This window comes from Entelurus aequoreus, linkage group LG02, assembly GCF_033978785.1.
Source record: "Entelurus aequoreus isolate RoL-2023_Sb linkage group LG02, RoL_Eaeq_v1.1, whole genome shotgun sequence".
NCBI lineage: Eukaryota > Metazoa > Chordata > Actinopteri > Syngnathiformes > Syngnathidae > Entelurus > Entelurus aequoreus.
In genome coordinates, this window is record NC_084732.1 from 24,603,186 (window position 1) to 24,619,014 (window position 15,829).

General features: G+C 39.1%; 1 protein-coding gene across 1 annotated transcript in view; it reads right to left on the bottom strand.

Annotated features, from left to right (window-relative positions):
- The window catches only part of LOC133631788 (trans-1,2-dihydrobenzene-1,2-diol dehydrogenase-like), a 47,149-nt gene that overhangs the window by 22,350 nt on the left and 8,970 nt on the right, over nucleotides 1–15,829 (bottom strand). The window contains exons 2-3 of the mRNA XM_062023953.1: nucleotides 12,133–12,244; nucleotides 11,873–12,036 (exon numbers count right to left, since the gene is read on the bottom strand). Coding sequence (XP_061879937.1) covers nucleotides 11,873–12,036; nucleotides 12,133–12,244 — 276 coding nt within the window. The remainder of the gene's footprint in view (nucleotides 1–11,872; nucleotides 12,037–12,132; nucleotides 12,245–15,829) is intronic.

The window sequence follows — 15,829 nt, forward strand, 5'->3', positions numbered from 1 at the left end:
ATAGTCTTTGGTATGACTCGGCTGGGATTTGAACTCCAACCTATGTTGCTCCAAAACCTGTATGTACCTTTCAGCATTAATGGCACCTTCATAGATGTGTAATTTACCCATGTCTTGGGCACTAAGACTACCCCATACCATCACAGGTGCTGGCTTTTCAACTTTGAGCCTACAACAATCCGGATGGTTCTTTTCCTCTTTGGTCCGGAAGACACGACGTCCACAGTTTCCAAAAACAATTTGAAATGTGGACTCGGCAGACCACAGAACACTTTTCCACTTTGTATCAGTCCATCTTAGATGAGCTCAGGCCCAGCGAAGCGGACGACGTTTCTGGGTGTTGTTGATAAACGGTTTTCGCCTTGCATAGGAGAGTTTTAACTTGCACTTAGAGATGTAGCGACCAACTGTAGTTACTGACAGTGGGTTTCTGAAGTGTTCCTGAGCCCATGTGGTGATATCCTTTACACACTGATGTCGCTTGTTGATGCAGTACAGCCTGAGGGATCGAAGGTCACGGGCTTAGCTGCTTAGGTGCAGTGATTTCTCTGGATTCTCTGAACCCTTTGATGATATTACGGACCGTAGATGATGAAATCCCTAAATTCCTTGCAATAGTTGGTTGAGAAAGGTTTTTCTTAAACTGTTCAACAATTTGCTCACGCATTTGTTGACAAAGTGGTCACCCTCGCCCCATCCTTGTTTGTTTGTTTTGGAGTTTGCACGTCGGTTTTGGAGTTTGCGCGCGTTTGGCTGTTTTCGAAGTGGGGCTGTTGAGTATGGCAATCGCCTTGTGCAAAGCTAGTACAACTTTTTGTACTTTTTTTGTACTTTTTGTGCTTTTTTGGCTTCGCTGTGTCACTGTGCCGTGACACTTTGTAGCTTTGTGTCGATCGGTGCTGCGAGCTAGCACACCAGAGCCGGCTATCATTACCGGCCTGAGATACGGAGGTGGATTTTTCCTTCTGTTGCTGGATGCGTCGGCAGATAGATCGTGATGCCTGCACCGAGGAAAAGCCCCACATCTGAGGAGTTCGAGGAGATGAGGCTCACACTCCTTTCCCTGTGCGGTGATGTGACTGCGGTGAGGGAGCACCAGGAGCAGCTTTTGGGTCTACTGGAGGAGGTGAAACAATTACGCCTCCAGAACGTGGAAAAAGATCGGACCTGGAGCAGCGAGTGGACGAGCTGGAGCAATATTCCCGCATGAATGATGTGGTCATCACCGGGATCAAGATCAAGCCACGCAATTACGCGCGTGCGGTGGCCGTGGACAGCGGGGAGCCCAGCGTGCAGGAGGCACAGTCGGTGGAGCAGCAGGTGGCCTCCTATCTCCAAAGCAGGGGGATAGAGATGGACCTGGAGCACATCGAGGCTTGTCACCCACTGCCCATGAGGAACCAGAGACCACCCGCTGTCATCATGAGATTCGCAAACAGAAAGAAGAAGATCGCACTATTAAGGCAAGGACGCAAACTCAAAGGAACAGATGTTTTCATCAATGAACACTTGACCAAGAAAAATGCTGACATCGCAAGGGTCGAACGACAACTTAAAAGGCAAAGCAAGATTCAACAAACCTGGGTAACGAACTGTAAGATCTTCATCAAACTAAATGGGACGCCGAAGGAAGCAAAAGTCTTGGTGATAAGGAAAATAGAAGATCTTGATAAGTATTGACATTGATGCAGTACTTGGTATCAATGTAGCTTGTGACTTTTACATCATCTCAATGCTACCCACACCAAGAACACAGACCACACCAAGTATTAATATGGACATGTTACAGAAGATCCTCCAACATCAACAAAAAGAACTGGACATGTGTGAGTACCAAGAGCACACCACAACAGAGACTGATATGGACATAGACCCTGATAATAATTGTTTCTCTGCGATTGTTAAAAACTGTAATTATTTTACCCGCGAACAATATAAAAACAGTGTAAAATCAGAAGATAGTCTATCTATAATATGTACACTAACTTTGAGGCTATCAAGGATTACTTGAAAGAATTTAGTCATCCATTTACCATTATTGCAATCACTGAAACCTGTTTCAACAGTGATAAAGGTATTGATTTTAGTCTGAATGACTATGAATTAACATACATAAACAGAATAAATAAAATAGGAGGAGGGGTCGCATTGTACATTCATAAATCTGTTACATTTAAAGTTTTGACAAACATGACCATAGCAGTCGATGGATTATTTGAATGTTTAACAATGGAAAGCCTAAATGACAAAAAGACAAATATCTTCATGAGTTGTGTATACCGGGCACCTGGTTCAAGCATAGAAACTTTCAATGAGTGGATGGGTAAACTATTTTCCTCTGTGAACCAAAAAACCATATTTATCTGTGGTGATTTTAACATTGATTTGTTAAACTCAACCAAGCAAAAACATGTTGATGACTTCATTGACACAATGAAGTCATCAATGTCTCTATATCCAACCATAACCAAACCAAGCAGAATAACAACACATAGTGCCACAATCATTGACAACATTTTTACAAACATTATGGGAAATCAAGTCACCAGTGGCCTATTTATATGTGATATCACTGACCATTTACCTGTTTTTACTTTATATGACTGTCATCTCAAGAAAACCAAAGACACTATGGCAAAAATCTCTAAACGAATAACAACTGAGAAAACAATCTGTGCCCTAAACAATAGTTTAGCAGTTCAGGATTGGACTTCAGTATACAGAGAACCTAATGTGGACAGTGCTTATTGTAATTTTTTAGACATCTTTACTTCCCTGCATAATAAACATTGCCCCGTAAAAGAATATTTTATAAAAGGAAAAAATAAAAATAGCCCTTGGATCACAAAAGGGATAATTAATGCCTGTAAAAAGAAAAACAATCTCTACAAACTTTTCATCAAAATAAAAACAAAAGAAGTCGAACAACGATACAAGAAGTACAAAAATTAAATAACTGATATTATAAGAACAAGCAAACGGTTATATTATCAAAAAAAACTATATGAAAACAAAAATAATATAAAAGGAACTTGGGATGTTTTGAATAGTCTAATAAAACAAGGATATTCCAAGTTGACATATACTGATTACTTTATTGATGAAAACGGTGAAGATTATAATATTAAGATTAAGATTAAAGTACCAATGATTGTCACACACACACTAGATGTGGTGAAATTTGTCCTCTGCATTTGACCCATCCCCTTGGGGAGCAGTGGGCAGCAGCGGCGCCGCGCCCGGGAATCATTTTGGTGATTTAACCCCCAACTCCAACCCGTGTTGCTGAGTGCCAAGCAGGGAGGTTATGGGTCCCATTTTTATAGTCTTTGGTATGACTCGGCTGGGATTTGAACTCCAATGAGTAATGTAGTAAACAAGTTCAATAGTTTTTTTGTAAATGTTGGTCCTAAATTGGCTGTTGATATCCCAGACAATGGAGTTACAAAATCAACTATTGAACAGAATTCTTCGTCATTCTTCCTCTCAGCTACAAATGACCAGGAAGTGACAAACATTATGCGGAAGTGTAAAAGTAAGTGTTACGGCTCAGACCCCTGCCGTCTGTGCGCACCTGGGGACACGCCCACGGCCGCAGCCACCAGCTGCAATCACTCACCGGAGAGCTGCACACCTGGGACTGATGAGGGCGAGCCGCATAAAGGGACCAGTGAACCCAAGGATCGGCGCGGGAACTTAGTTTTCTCATGGTGACCCGTAAGCTAAGCTTTAGCTCTCGCTCCTTGTTTTCCTCTCCGTGCCTTAACCCCCCCTGTCTTCTTCCGTGTCCCTGCAGTACCCTCCGTCGCCTGGACAGTGAGTGAGCTGTGCGCCTCACTTTTCCCTGGATCTCCCCCCTGTGTTTTTGGACTGTATTCCTCGTTCCTGACTCCTCGCTCGCCCCTGGACTTGACGCCCCTCTCAGCCCCACAGACCCCCGCTTGTATCCCGGATCACCTGCCTGCCCCCTGGACTTCCTCTTCTCTCGTTCAACACTTTGGTAACACACACTTCAGTTAAATTACACACATAATCTTACACCACACACTCATTACCTTTTGGATCTAGTTCACACTCCATTTTCCTTAGTTTATTATATTAGTATTGTTTGTTATTATTATATATCTTGAATATATATAAATATATATTAAATAATTGTATACACTTTCCCCTGGTGTCTGTTTGCCGTCACCTCCCCTAGTAAACCATTACAGTAAGTGCTCCACTGACTGCCATGATATCAACATGATATTGGTTCAAAAGGTTATCCTGAATATTGTAAAACCATTAACTTATATATGTAATTTATCATTCCAGACTGGCTGCTTTCCAAGTCAAATGAAAATCGCTAAAGTAACTCCGCTCTTCAAAAGTGACAGCAAACACGCTTTCACCAATTACAGACCAATCTCTCTTTTGCCTCAGTTCTCAAAAATCTTAGAGAAACTATTTAACTCTCGACTTGAATCTTTTCTTGAGAAGCATCATATAATCAATGACGGTCAGTATGGCTTTAGGTCCAAAAGAACAACTTCAATGGCAATAACTGAAGCTATTGAGGAAATTACTAATGCACTGGAGCATAAAAGATATGCAGTTGGTATTTTTATTGACTTAAAGAAAGCATTTGATACCATTAATCATTCAATTCTACTAGATAAAATGGGAAGATATGGAATTAGGGGGCTGGCTGGTGACTGGTTAAAAAGTTATTTAACGGGGAGGGTACAGTTTGTTAAAATGGGTAAATTTTTATCTGATACTCTTGGCATTGCTTGTGGTGTCCCCCAAGGGTCCGTGTTGGGGCCAAAACTGTTTAATGTATATATTAATGATATGTTTAATACATCCAAAATACTGAAATATATACTTTTTGCAGACGACACAAATTTATTCTACAGTAGTGATGACTATAATGAGCTCATAAATACAGTAAACACAGAACTAAACATATAAAAAAAAATGGATGGACACAAATAAATTATCTTTGAATATAAATAAAACTAAGATAGTAATGTTTGGAAATCGCAACACAACGTCTGAACAGAAAATAAGTATTGATGGTACCCAAATTGAAATTGTAAATGAGAATACATTTTTGGGAGTAATAATTGATAGTAAACTATCATGGAAACCTCATGTCAGACACATTAAAACAAAAATCTCCAAAAGCCTCTCAATTATAAACAAAGCAAAACTATACCTCAATGAAAATGCACTCCGTACTCTATACTGCACCTTGGTACTGCCATACCTTACATACTGTGTTGAAGTATGGGGGAATACTTACCAAAACACAATTCATCCTCTGATCATATTACAGAAAAGAGCAGTACGGATCATTCACAACGTTGGTTATTTAGAACATACTCATAATCTGTTTATGCAATCAAAGTTGCTCAAATTTGATGACCTTGTTAAATATAATACATTAATAATCTTATATAAAGCTTTTAACAAATTATTGCCACCTAATCTATAACGTTTTTTTATAAGACGAGTGCAAGCTCATAACTTGAGAGGCTTTGGATATTTCTTATTGCCGAGAGCTCAAACCACTCGTAAACGTTTTTGTGTGTCTGTATGCGGAGTAAAACTATGGAACAAACTGGACTTACAACACAAGCAATGCCAAACTATTAATCGATTTAAACTATTATACAAACATGGGGTCTGGTTCAAATATAGAGATGAGGGTCTTTAATTTGGCCTGCTGCTATACTCTGTCTCAAAGTGTTAACATGTGCTCAATGTTTCCTTACCATTATTGCTATGTTGTCTATTACCATTATTGCAATGATGTCTATTACCATTGTTGGTATATTCATTATTCCTACATTGTTGATACAAATGATTGTTACAGTGTAATAATTATTGTTACCTGTGGTAATGCCACTATGATACAACATCTGTATTATAATCCTTGAACAAAGTGAGAGTGAAACTCATGTGAATAATCACTGAATGGAGAACTGGGGGTGGGATTAAATAAGTTATTTCTTCCCACTCCCTTTCAGGCAAAACTGGACAATAATGCACTATATTAATTTATATTATTATGTTTTGTCAACTTGTACGTCTTTGTCATTGCCTGAAATAAATAAATAAATGAAAAAAAAAAAAAATGAAAATGAATGACTGAGCATTTCATGGAATCTACTTTTATACCCAATCATGGCACCCACCTGTTCCCAATTTGCCTGTTCACCTGTGGGATGTTCCAAATAAGTGTTTGATGAGCATTCCTCAACTTTATCAGTATTTATTGCCACCTTTCCCAACTTCTTTGTCACGTGTTGCTGGCATCAAATTCTAAAGTTAATGATTATTTGCACAAAAAAAAAATGTTTATCAGTTTGAACATCAAATATGTTGTCTTTGTAGCATATTCAACTGAATATGGGTTGAAAATGATTTGCAAATCATTGTATTCCGTTTATATTTACAGCTAACACAATTTCCCAAGTCATATGGAAACGGCGTTTGTACTTAAAACCTGAATATAATAATTCATAACAGCCACTTCATGTGAATGTTTGTGCTTTTTCTTCATGAAATAGTGCTGTCACACAGATGTGTACTAGTGGACAGGGGGCTAAAGAAACTGCCGTATAACAACTTACGCCGCCGTTCAGGTAACCATCCGCGGTTAAGGTAAAGGAGCATGTTCGCTCAAAATAAATTTGCGTGATTACAGTTTTTTCCAATTGCTTACACACTACATTCTAAATGTTCACACAGTTAACAAAGTCTACACACAGTAAACAAAACCATTGTGCAGATTTGCCTAATATTAGGCATAGACTCTGCTTCACAGTTTTTGCGAAATATTACACACAATGTTTTACACACACCTTCCCATCTTGCACATGTGATGTGGATGAGATACTATAGCCTGATCCAGGTGATGATTACAATCAGTAACTGAGGCTTTTGAGTAAGTTCTTTCATAGAGTTGCTGGTGCCTAAGTCTGCACATGTAGCCTATATTCTGCTGTGATTTTTATTTTTTTTTTATTTTTTTTTTTCAAACCTTTTTATGTGTCTCAGATTTTAATTTGTACTGCATGTCATTGTTGACCAGTGTTGGATTGGTTCCTGAAAACCAGTAACTAATTACAGTTACTAGTTACTTTATTTCAAAAGTAACTCAGTTACTAACTCAGTTACTTACACCAAAAAGTAATGTGTTACTGTGAAAAGTAACTATTTAGTTACTTTTTTTTATTTTTTTTATTTTAAGGCCCCCATTAATGCCCTTTTAGCCTTCATTTCAGTACTGTTATTGCACTGGAGAATAATACAATCTGTTGATCAACTTGACATGCATTTGCATCACTGAACTCTGCTAAGCAGGGACGTGCACATGATTATAGAGGGGCAGGGGCTCAAAGTCAGAAAAGGGCAGACATTTTTTTTTTGGTCCTTTACACAATATGGAAATTAATGTAAAATTAAATTTGCTAATAGGAAGCTAACTCCTTAGCTGTGTGTCCTTTGTAGGTAAAAGTGATTGCCATTTATTTTGTGTCAACAAATTATTGTCATGAGTTAATTCACATTATCATAGGCTTGGAAGACATGAAAAGCAACAAAACACTGGTTTATTATTAGGCTATTTATTGTTAAAGATAAACACTTTAATATTGAACATTGAACAGTGCAACATGAACTTTGAAAAAAAATACAAAAATAAATACCCAAATGGAAAAAAGTTCAATGTGAAAATCTGTCCTTCTTCCCTTAACTTGATGAAAACACCATCAAGTTGTAACTTATGGTCTTTCTCACTTAATGCTCAGACTAAACAACTGAAACGCAATACAGGGCCAAAAATATGGACCAGGTGCCAGTAGAGGGCTGTAGGATGGAGGCCACCCATACCCAAATATGCTCCTCAATGTAAATTCAGGGCTTCCATGAAATGCTGTGAAATCATCAATTTTAGCCATGCATTAAGAGGTCTGCTACCCTTAACTGCTTCCTGGCGCTCCTTCTCCTTCCTTTTCTGTATCCTTTCTTTTTTTGGCATTGTGCTGCAGGCATAATCAACATGAATCAAGTTTAAATACAGATGGTAATATTCCTAACAGATAACCTACATCTTATATCCCCAGAATGCTGAAATTATTATTATTATTATTATTAATAATAATAAAATTAATTATTATTATCATTATTATTATTCTTATTATTGTTATTATCATCATTATTATCATTATTATTATTATTTTGTTAACCCACACAGTAATAGCAAAGTCACAATAAACTTTATATCTAAACCTCTACTGTGAGAGAAATGTGATCCGCCGTAAACACAGTGCATTTTATTTTGAAAATTAACCCGGTGTTTTATTTTGTACACTACTTCCTGTCCCGCACGATCCGCTCTGCTCTGTGCAGAATGATGTGCCGTGCTCAATTGATGCGCGTGCCGTGCTCAATTGATGCGCCGTGCTCCGACGTCCGGCAAAAACAGAAGCTGACACATTGAATAATAGAATAATACAGCGTTTTTCTGAAATATTACCCATCGGTCTACATACAACACACAAAGACAAAGATATGTTTTAAAGAGCCAATTTATTTTGGGCCAGAACAAATTGACAAAACTATTTTAAAAAGCTGCAACATAACATACATAAGTAACAAACCGCATAATAACATGTCACAACATAGCTTCACCCAAGGAAGGCACGCATGACATGATTATATGTCATGTCACTATATATAGCACACATACTGCTATACACACGCCTAACCAGGCATTTTTTTCTCTGAAGGAATTGTGAAATAAAATCATGTCTTCAGTGAAGCCCAGAACACTCTACGCATTTCCCAAGTTTTAGTTTAGAGAAAAGAAAAGATTGGCCTGGCCCACTAGGATCCCTCTTTATGTTTGTGAACTTCATAGTCTATACATTTAGAGTGATGTGATAATCAAACACTCTAGAAGTCTAGAATGAAAGAGTATATAAGAGAATTAACAGAGTGTGTGTACCTTCAGTGATGAATGATGAGCAGAGGCAGAGTTTGGAGAGTTTTCTTTAGCATGTTTTCCATGTTTATGTACTCACTGTCCACTGTCTCCAGGAACTTGGAAACTGTTTTTGTGCCATTTGCCATTTGACGCCCGCTATCATGTTAATTAGCTGCCTGAAAGTGGGTGACTCCACTGTAGGAATAGCCTGCATGTCTTCTAGCACAGTGGTCCCCAACCACCGGGCCGCGGCCCAGTACCGGTCCGTGGATTGATTGGTCCCGGGCCGCACAAGATTTTTTTATTTTTTTTTAAATAAAAAAAAAAACTTTTTTTTTTATTAAATCAACATAAAAAACACAAGATACACTTACAATTAGTGCACCAACCCAAAAAACCTCCCTCCCCCATTTACATTCATTCACACTCATTCACACAAAAGGGTTGTTTCTTTCTGTTATTAATATTTCTGGTTCCTACATTATATATCAATATAGATCAATACAGTCTGCAGGGATACAGTCCGTAAGCACACATGATTGTATTTCTTTTTGACAAAAAAAAAAAATACCATAACCCCCTTACGTATAGGCCCACTTCAAAGTAAACAATGACGAATGCTATGGATTTGCCATTATATTTTGTCAAGTTACCGTAATTATTCATCACATATGCTAAAAAGGTCGGGCAAAATGCCCCAAACATGTGATTTCTTATAGTAAAATAGGGTTTTTTACAAATGTGTTTTGTATATATCACTGCTCTGGGTAACTCACTCCAATAGTGTCTTATCATTTTTGCAGTTTGTGTGAGTGAGATGACAATAAAACTGCATTTTTACAAATGCTTGCTTTATTTTGATGAATGGGAATATGTTTTGACCGAAGTGCGTCATTTTGCAAATAACCTAGGAATTAAGAAAATGTAATGTGGTGTTTGGAAAAGTGTGTATATCTTTTGAAAAAAGACACACAGTTAGTAAAACTGTGTGTAAGCAAATGGGAAAAACTGTAATCTGCAACTATACATGATTACTGCCATAATTGTTGGTTATCTTGATATTTTTGAAAGCCCTTGCTCAGTTTTTGTTTTGTTAAATTTAATAATGATATATATAAAACCAGTGTTTAAGTTAATATTATTATATGTTGTCTACCGTGTATGTTTTCTGTGTCATTGCCTGAAATAAATGAATGAAGCTCAATTTGGAAATCCACGGCGAGGTGCATTTATTATTTTGGACAACGGAAGGCAGTATTGCGTAAATTTGCATTTGCAACAAGAAGTTTCCTTTAGAGGGGAACTGCAATTTTGTTGGAATTTTGCCTATCATTCAAAATCATTATGTAAGACAAGAAGACATGTTTTTTTTTTTTGTTGTACATTCTAAATTGTAAATAAATGTCAGCAAAAGTCAGCTAACAATGGAAGCTCCTCTATTCAATGCCCTCTAAATAACCATCCAAAAAACGTTAACAAGACTCCATTTGCATCTTGTGACTTAAATATTAACCAGGTATATTGTTATTATACATGCTAACGCAGAAAATTTAAAGCGGGGCATTGATCACAGAGAGCAAACTAGCTTATGCTGCTATATTGTATGTATGTATGTATGCATGTATATATACTGTATATACAGTATATATATATTTTTTTTAAATATATTTGTATATTTGTATATACATATATATATATATATATATATATATATATATATATATATATATATATATATATATATATATATATATATATATATATATACATATATATATACATATATATATATATATATATATATATATATATATATATATATATATGTATATATATATATATATATATACATATATATATACATATATATATATATATATATATATATATATATGTATATATATATATATATATAAATATATATATATATATATATATATATATATATATATATTTATATATATATATATATATATATATATATATATATATATATATATATATATATATATATATATATATATATATATATATATATATATATATATATATATAGAGAGAGAGAGAGAGAGAGAGAGAGAGTAATATACATATATATATATAGCTCTACCCCTGTATTGAGCACTGTATAACGGATAAACCACAGAAACTTTGACTATATATATATATATATATATATATATATATATATATATATATATATATATATATATATATATATATATATATATATATATATATATATATATATATATATATATACAAACAAAAAACAAAAACAGGGCTTTCAAAAATATTAAGATAACCAACAATTATGGCAGTAATCATGTATAGTTGCAGATTACAGTTTTTCCCATTTGCTTACACACAGTTTTACTAACTGTGTGTCTTTTTTCAAAAGATATACACACTTTTCCAAACACCACATTACATTTTCTTAATTCCTATATTATTTGCAAAATGACGCACTTCGGTCAAAACATATTCCCACTCATCAAAATAAAGCAAGCATTTGTAAAAATGCAGTTGTGAGCCATATAAAAAAATACTTGTATTAACTCAACCGAGTCCTGCCTCCTTTCTCTCTCACTCTAGCTCAGGTGACACTGTAAAAAAAAAAAAGTTTACTTGTTATTGTATTGAAAGCATTTTTTAAATTAATTGACACATTTGAGGCTGTAATTACCCAACATCAAAGGAAAGAAAATGTTTTTAATTATTGCTGACTTATTGGCGGGTCCCTTCCGGATCCTTAGAGTAAGTGTGTTTTTCGTCAATCTTAAGGTTGCACAAGGGTTTTAATAAAGGTTTTATGATGGCAACAGTTTGACCGGGGAACAAAACAAATATAGTCCCCTTTCTTTCAATGGGAGTTTCTGTGTTGGTAATTACCTCCATGAGAAATACATTGTTCTTCTTGGCACAGGCCAGGATCTCCTTAACCTCCTTGGTGGTCATGGCCAGAGACTTCTCACACAAGACAGGCTTCTTGGCATTCAAGAAGAGCAAACAGGAGCTCAGGTGGTTGGTCTGGATGGTGCCGATGTATATCACATCTGCACACAGACACACAAAAAAACTAGCTGTAAAAAAAAAACTACCAAAGGAGATCACACTAAATAGACACCAGTAGGCCTCATATAAACACTGACCAATATTGGGATCCTTGGCCAGCTCTTCGTAGGTTCCATATGCTCGAGGGATGCTGTGCGTTTTTGCAAACTGCTTTGCATCATCCAGTCGGCGGGCTGCAACAGCCACAGCCTGTGAAACATAATTTGAAAAAGTATTTTAAAATCCATTAAAAAAAAGTCCAAACTTACTTGCTTAACTGGATAAAGAGGCTGTTTGAAACTTGCTCTATATTTTTTTGTAAACAAAAAATACAACAAGAACACCACCAGCGAGCTTGTTACCATTTTTGGTTTAAAATAACATGTATATTTTTTTAAAAATGTCTATGGTCTTTACAATTTCTAGTAATTTTAAATAGAAATTACTCATCGGTATGAGGAATTAGCCTGGCGTTGAGGTTTGTCCACCGATCACCGCTGTCTTGTCCACTCGTACACGTACACAAAAGCAGTCAGAGAGAAGCAACAAACATTTTTCAGTCGTTATAGAATAAAATTGAATAACGATGGTAGCTCACTTTTGCTAAATTGCTATCATTAGTAGATGCGTGTGTATGAGGGGCCGTTAGGGACATTATTCAGAATTACCTCTTACATACACTACTGAAATGCTCTCATATAAACAACTGAAATGTTTTTCTCTCACTCGCAATACTGAAACACTCTCATACACACTACTGAAAACCTCACACACACACCTGAAATTATTTTTCAGTTGTGCGTGTGAAAGGATTTCAATAGTATGTGTGAGAGAAAAACATTTCAGTAGTGTGTGAGAAAATTTCAGTTGTGTGTGTGTGTGAAAAAATGTCACTAGTGCGTGTAAGATTAAAAAAAATGTCAGTTGCGTCTGTAAAAGGATTTCAGTTGTGTGTGTGAAAGGTTTTCAGTAGTGTGTATGAGAGACAACAATTTCAGTTGTGTGTGTGAAAGGATTTCAGTTGTGTGTGTGAAAGGTTTTCAGTAGTGCGTGTGAGAGAAAAAAAAATCAGTTGCATGCGTGAAAGGATTTCAGTTGTGTGTGTGTGAAAGGTTTTCAGTAGTGCGAGTGAGAGAAAAAAATTCAGTTGTGTGTGTGTAAAAGGATTTCAGTTGTGTGTGTGAAAGGTTTTCAGTAGTGTGTATGAGAGAAAACAATTTCAGTTGTGCGTGTGAAAGGATTTCAGTTGTGTGTGTGAAAGGTTTTCAGTAGTGCGTGTGAGAGAAAAAAAAATCAGTTGCGTGCGTAAAAGGATTTCAGTTGTGTGTGTGTGAAAGGTTTTCAGTAGTGCGAGTGTGAGAAAAAAATTCAGTTGTGTGTGTGTAAAAGGATTTCAGTTGTGTGTGTGAAAGGTTTCCAGTAGTGTGTGTTAGAGAAAACAATTTCAGTTGTGTGTGAGAGAGCTTTTCAGTAGTGCGTGTAAGAGAAATACATTTCAGTTGAGTGTGTAAAAGGATTTCCGTTATGTGTGTGAAAGGTTTTCAGTAGTGCGTATGAGAGAGAAAAAAATTAAGTTGCGTGTGTAAAAGGATTTCAGTTGTGTGTGTGAGAGTTTTTCAGTAGTGTGAGTGAGAAGATTTGCTTTCCGGTTAAACCGAAAGTCAAACGGAAGGCCTCCCTGTTCCATTCACCAATAATACCCGGCCCTTTTCAGCCAAGTTGTTTGCGAACAGAATGTTTGCCTAACTGCCGACAAGTAGCCTAACCAAGGCAGCAGCTCTGTTTCATAACATGATGGCTTCAGCGGAAAATATAAGAAAACTATCAATGCGACAACAGGCGGGCTGCAGCCTTCCGTCTCTCACATGCACTAATGAAAACATGTCATTAGTGCATTAGTCTTCCTCGTCTCTGGTTCCGCCCACGCTGACGACGTCGTCTTCCTCGTCTCTGGTTCCGCCCACACCGACGATGTCATCTTCCTCGTCTCTGGTTCCGCACACGCCGACGACTTCGTCTTCCTCTTCCCTGGCGGGCCTCCAGCATCGTCGCCTACGCAACCTCCAGCTGGCCTGACGTGCTGGCGGCCAGTAGGCACCAGCATGCGGACCTCTCATCAACCACGGATGTAGTCATTCCATGGGCGACCGCCTCGCCCATTGCGGCGACGTTCAACTCACCGTCGCCACCTGACTCTTCCTCGCTGGTTGCGGAGACACTTGGCCTGGCGGAAATATGACCATATCACACCAACTCTCAAATCCCTTCACTGGCTTCCTGTTCCACTCAGGATTGAATTCAAAGTCTCCCTACTAACCCACCAGTGCCACCATGGAAATGCCCCCCTCTACCTCAAAGAACTACTCACCCCCAAATCTTCCACACGACACCTCCGCTCCGGACAGGCTAACCTCCTCCAACCACGGAGGACAAAGCTAAGAAAAATGGGAGACCGGGCTTTCTGCTCCGCCGCTCCCAGTCTTCCTCTTCTTTGGCTCCGACCACGCCGGCGACATCGTCATCCTTGTCTCTGGCTCTGCCGACGACATCGTCTTCCTCGTCTCTGGTTCCGCCCACGCCGACAACGTCGTCTTCCGCGTCTCTGGTTCCGCCCACACCGACGATGTCATCTTCCTCGTTTCTGGTTCCGCACACGCCGACGACGTCGTCTTCCTCTTCCCTGGCGGGCCTCCAGCATCGTCGCCTACGCAACCTCCAGCTGGCCTGACGTGCTGGCGGCCAGTAGGCACCAGCATGCGGACCTCTCATCAACCACGGATGTAGTCATTCCATGGGCGACCGCCTCGCCCATTGCGGCGACGTTCAACTCACCGTCGCCACCTGACTCTTCCCCGCTGGTTGCGGAGACACTTGGCCTGGCGGAAATATGACCATATCACACCAACTCTCAAATCCCTTCACTGGCTTCCTGTTCCACTCAGGATTGAATTCAAAGTCTCCCTACTAACCCACCAGTGCCACCATGGAAATGCCCCCCTCTACCTCAAAGAACTACTCACCCCCAAATCTTCCACACGACACCTCCGCTCCGGACAGGCTAACCTCCTCCAACCACGGAGGACAAAGCTAAGAAAAATGGGAGACCGGGCTTTCTGCTCCGCCGCTCCCAGTCTTCCTCTTCTTTGGCTCCGACCACGCCGGCGACATCGTCATCCTTGTCTCTGGCTCTGCCGACGACATCGTCTTCCTCGTCTCTGGTTCCGCCCACGGCGACAACGTCGTCTTCCGCGTCTCTGGTTCCGCCCACACCGACGATGTCATCTTCCTCGTTTCTGGTTCCGCACACGCCGACGACGTCGTCTTCCTCTTCCCTGGCGGGCCTCCAGCATCGTCGCCTACGCAACCTCCAGCTGGCCTGACGCGCTGGCGGCCAGTAGGCACCAGCATGCGGACCTCTCGTCAACCACGGATGTAGTCATTCCATGGGCGACCGCCTCGCCAATTGGGGCGACGTTCAACTCGCCGTCGCCACCTGACTCTTCCCCGCTGGTTGCGGGGACACTTGGCCTGGCGGCCCACTTCCTTGTCCTCCCTCCACTAGTGTTGTGTCGTTCGCGAACGATTCGTTCGAAAGAAAGAATCTTTTGAGTGAACGTACTGAACCGAATCACTTCATGAACTGATTCGTTCCTTTCTCAGTTCAGTTGAGCTCCGCCGCGACCATGCCGGTATGAGTGGAACTGGCGCATTCTGTGACTCACTGAACCCTCGACGTCGGCGAACGACGCAGCCAATGAGAGGGCGGCGGGAGGGACTGAGCGAACGATCGTTCAC